This window comes from Lucilia cuprina, chromosome 3, assembly GCF_022045245.1.
Source record: "Lucilia cuprina isolate Lc7/37 chromosome 3, ASM2204524v1, whole genome shotgun sequence".
NCBI lineage: Eukaryota > Metazoa > Arthropoda > Insecta > Diptera > Calliphoridae > Lucilia > Lucilia cuprina.
The window spans coordinates 33,757,108-33,761,953 of record NC_060951.1 but is presented as its reverse complement, the minus strand read 5'-3'; the positions used below and the strand labels follow the sequence as shown (position 1 = coordinate 33,761,953).

General features: G+C 32.9%; 1 protein-coding gene across 1 annotated transcript in view; it reads left to right on the top strand.

Annotated features, from left to right (window-relative positions):
* The window catches only part of LOC124418991 (putative uncharacterized protein DDB_G0285119), a 5,527-nt gene extending 1,226 nt beyond the window's left edge, over positions 1-4,301 (top strand). The window contains exons 2-3 of the mRNA XM_046947048.1: positions 2,599-2,966; positions 3,089-4,301. Of these exons, the coding sequence (XP_046803004.1) occupies positions 2,599-2,966; positions 3,089-4,301 (1,581 nt within the window). The remainder of the gene's footprint in view (positions 1-2,598; positions 2,967-3,088) is intronic.
* Positions 4,302-4,846: the final 545 nt, after the last annotated feature.

The window sequence follows — 4,846 nt, the reverse complement described above, 5'->3', positions numbered from 1 at the left end:
GCTAACTAACTAACTAACTAACTAACTAACTAACTAACTAACTAACTAACTAACTAACTAACTAACTAACTAACTAACTAACTAACTAACTAACTAACTAACTGACTATCTAACTAACTAACTAACTAACTAACTAACTAACTAACTAACTAACTAACTAACTAACTAACTAACTTACTAACTAACTAACTTACTTACTAACTAACTAACTAACTAACTAACTAACTAACTAACTAACTAACTAACTAACTAACTAACTAATTAATTAATTAATTAATTAATTAATTAATTAATTAACTAACTAACTAACTAACTAACTAACTAACAAACAAACTAACTAACTAACTAACTAACTAACTAACTAACTAATTAACTAACTAAGTAACTAACTAACTAACTAATTAACTAACTAACTACGTTACTAATTCTAGCTATGTCTGTCCATCTGTCTGTTGAAAGTACAATAGAGTCCGAACGTAAAGAGCGACATAGTTAAAATTTTTCAAAAATATTTCCATTGGTGACTATCGGTCCACATTTATGCATTTGTAATTACTATGGGGCCATATTAAATTCTAGCCATGTCTGTCCGTCTGTATGTTAAAAACACGATGAAGTCCTAATGGAAAGAGCTAGATAGTTGAAATTTTCTACAAATATTTCCAAAGGCCAATATTGGTCCACGTTTTTGCATAATTACCATACAGGTGGGAAAAAAAGAACTTAAACAGTTGTAAATGTTTTAAAATGCGAGTATGCGATGATATTCGAGATACTCCAGCAAAAATGGTGCCTCTTTGTAAGCAGATTTGTAAGTCATAGAGCTGTTGCTACTGCTTACACTTGGTATGAAAGATAACTTGATTTTTGTATGCGATTCTTCGTGTAGAGGCTCTGTTTAAGGAGTCTAAAATGTGCATATTTCACAAAATTAGAAATAAAAAACATTAAGTGATTTTAGAGCTGTTTTTTTACACCAAGGCGCCCTTCAGAATATAACTTTAACGTACACTCTTACTTGGCTTCTTTGGGGTATATAGAATACCGGCTTCGTTATGATTTCACTATCTCTATATAAAGAGCGTCGAACTCATATGTACCTTAAGAAGCTGTTCTTGGTTGTGTGCCACTGTCCCAGATTACAGAGTCTGAGACTGAAATGGCTAGGTAAAGGGTTCTACGATGAACTAGAAGATGAAGCAGGGTGCAACCTAGGCGACATTATGGGCTTCATGAGGGGATTTTTTTGCATATTCAGATAACAGACAATTAAGGATTTTCTTTCCATGACCACTTCCTTTCTCTGTTCTCTATTTGGAAGGAAAATCTCACTCTTCTCATCTCTCCTCTCTTCTGTCTTCTTTTGATTTCTCCTTGTTCTTTATTAAAGGGATTCACAATGGACCTTTGGGTCTCTGAGTGGATGCATACATTGGTATTTAACTAAACTAGCTGTTCTTTGAAATACAATATAGTAGAAAATCTTTACGCCTAGCTTTTAAGTTAGGAAATCTTTACGCTGCGCAGCAGGTGTTGGACATATAATAGAGCAAAAACTCTTGTGTTTGTTGCTTAATTTTTACCTCCACTCGGTACACCAATCGGCTAAGAATCATTTTCTGAGTCGATTAAGCTTTGTCCGTCCCTCTGTCCATCTATGTAAACCTTGTTATCAAACTAGTTCGCAATTTTGAAGATAATTAAATGAAATTTGGTACATGATATTGTATTGTCTCAGGGACGAAGCCTATTGAAAATGGTTAAGATCGGTCCATTATTTCACCTAGCCCTCATACAACTGAACTCCCGAATAATGCTTGTAAACCTTGTAATCAAACTACAGGTCGCAATTTTGGAGATAATTTAATGAAATTTAGCACATGATCTTCTATGGTACCGTAGACGAAGCTTATTGAAAATGGGTAACATCGATCCATTATTTCACCTAGCCCATGTCCACAGTTTCGTTCAACAATAAATGGCTATTGTACAATGCAATGCAATGTTTTATTGCATTGTTTTATCGCGCGACTATAATTTCTTACTTTTTTCATTTTTAATTTCAATTTCAATTTTTATTTTGAGAAGTTATTTTATGTCGCTGAAATTTTCACTTCCTGCTTAACAGCAAAAACTGAATATTTCCCATCAAATTAATTAACATTTTAAGGGAAGAAATTTGTCTGTAAACTAAAAATCTGTCACTAGTGGTTTATTGCTTCTGACTGCATATCATTGTTGCACAAAGTTCATTAAAGTTTATGTAAATAGATTGATTATTCATTAACTAAAAAATAATAAAGGCAAAGTTTTGTACTAGAATAAAAAAAGTAATAATGAATTTTATCAGTGAGTGATGATAGCATTAGTGTCACGTTTTATTCAGAGTTTAGAAACTAATAACAAAGCAATAGGACATCAATAAATCAACTTTTAGAATTTAAAAAAGATTTTAGAAAATTTCTTAAAATTCTTAAAACTTTTCAAATATTTTTTTAAATATTAAATTTTGAATATTAAAAGAAAAAACTACTAACACTTAGCTAATGTATTCTATGTTCCATATTTTCCACTTTTCACATCTGTTATTTTCTAAAGCGTTTACCATGTTTTACAATCTCAAATCTACAAGAAAAAATCAAAGAAGGAGAAAATCGTTTCAATAGTCACACCTACAAAAGTTACAAACATGAAATTGAAAGCAAAAAACCAATGGAAAAACTAAGACAACAGCAAAATAGAAAACATCAAGTAACAGCACAAGAATTGGAATTGGATACGAAAAAATTACTCATGAATATGGCCCAGGTAAATGGCAAGAGTGGCGGAGGAGCTGGAGGAAATGCAGCAAAAACAGGACGTAGAGTAGTCGATGCAGCCACTGATGTCAATACAGGACCATTTGCTTGTCGAAAACATCCAAATGGCATGAGTTCAACTATGTTCTTGAATGAATTGGACAGAAGGTAGGAAAGACAAATTGTTATGGTTTTTCTTTTTAAGATCATTCTTTACACTTCAATTTTGCTAAAGAATTACTGAAATAAAAAATTTAAAAACTAATTTAAATTTGTTTTTATTTTTGCAGATATTATTTCGAGAAACCCAGTACTTCATCAACACAAAGCAAGTGTAATTTACACTCAAGAAATTTGGCAAAGTCGCTTAATGAACTCTATACAGAATCTTCGACGTCATCAGCTATACTGCCGCCACCACCACCACCTTCAGCCGTACGGGTCGGTGTTGGAGGTGGTCTACAATTGCAAACACAAACTTTGCCAAGACCACCGCAACAATTTAGTGATTCACCGCAAGAGTTTCCTTTAACACGTAGTGTGTCCACAACAACAGACATTTATGCCACCCAAAATGTCAGTTTTAGTGGTGTGTCATCAACTAAAACCGATTATGGCAACAGCAATAACAACAATCGAAGACGTAATGTGGCGACAAATACGCGCTACAATACTGATACCGAAACACAAACAAATGGTAATAGTGGTGGCAGTAGTAACAATACAAAAACTCAATTACAACAACAACGCAACAATATCGCACACTCAAAGAAAACTTTACCGCAACAGCTGCAGCAACAAACTCAACGGCACAACAATATTTACAAGACAAACTATGCTGCAACAACAACAACAGCAACATATGCAAGTGACGATGATTTAGTTGGCGATTCTAGCAATAAACATCATCATCGCCAACAGCGTCATTTACGTGCCACTGTCAATGGCCATAAAGCTGATGAAAATGATAACGACCAAGTGGATAATAACGATGATGACGATGACGATAACGATGAAGAGCAACCTCAAAAACTTTGCGGTCTTAAAAGGACCATACGCAAAACTAAAGATGAACTTTTTGAAGAATTTTGTAAACGTGCTGGCGTACGTCCAAAACCCAAAAATATCTATTACATAGAAAATCATGAGGGTGAGAACGACGATGATGAAGACGATGCTACTACTGCTGGTCTGGGCATCGATGACAATTCAACTCAACAAACTACTGAAATTGAAGAGGAAATGCAATGCAAACCCCTGAGATTGAATAATGTACGCACTGGTAATCTTCATCAGAGACGTATGGAAACACCAGGGAAACATCTACAGCATCAGCAGCAGCAACAACAACATCCACATGGCGTTGACTATCGTAGCATGGAGAATAATCGTATTTTTGGCGATGGCATTGATGTTGTCGATATAGATGAGGATGTGGATGAGAATGGTTTTAAGAAATTGACCGAGAACGAAGACCACTTATATGTGATTGATGGTGAGTGAATAATTTGCTCTCTGTTTATATTTTAAAAGAGTTTATATTGTCTGCTTTGGACAATAACAATATAAACATCTACAACTAATAGTGGTAAATACGCTTCCAATAAAGTTTTTCTTTACACATTCTCTTGGCTTATAAATAACAGCTTTAAAGTAACATTGTTAGTTCACAGAAAACACAGTGGAAAAAATGGTATAAAAATGTGAAAACTTTTGGAAATTTTCAATTCTTACAGGAAATTATTCCGAAAATTTCAATTCTTATAGAAAACTTTGTTGGAAAATTTTAATTCTTAAAGAACATTTTTTGGAAATCTATTCTCATAGAAAATTTCTATTCTTATAGAAGATTTTCGGATATTTGTAAAAATAAAAAATTTTCGGAAATTTCTATTCTTATAGAAAATTTTCCAAAAATTTCTATAAGAATAGAAATTTTTGGAAAATTTGCTATAAGAATAGAAATTTTTGGAAAATTTTCTATAAGAATAGAAATTTTCCGAAAATTTCTATTCTTATAGCAAATTTTCCAAAAATTTCTATTCTTA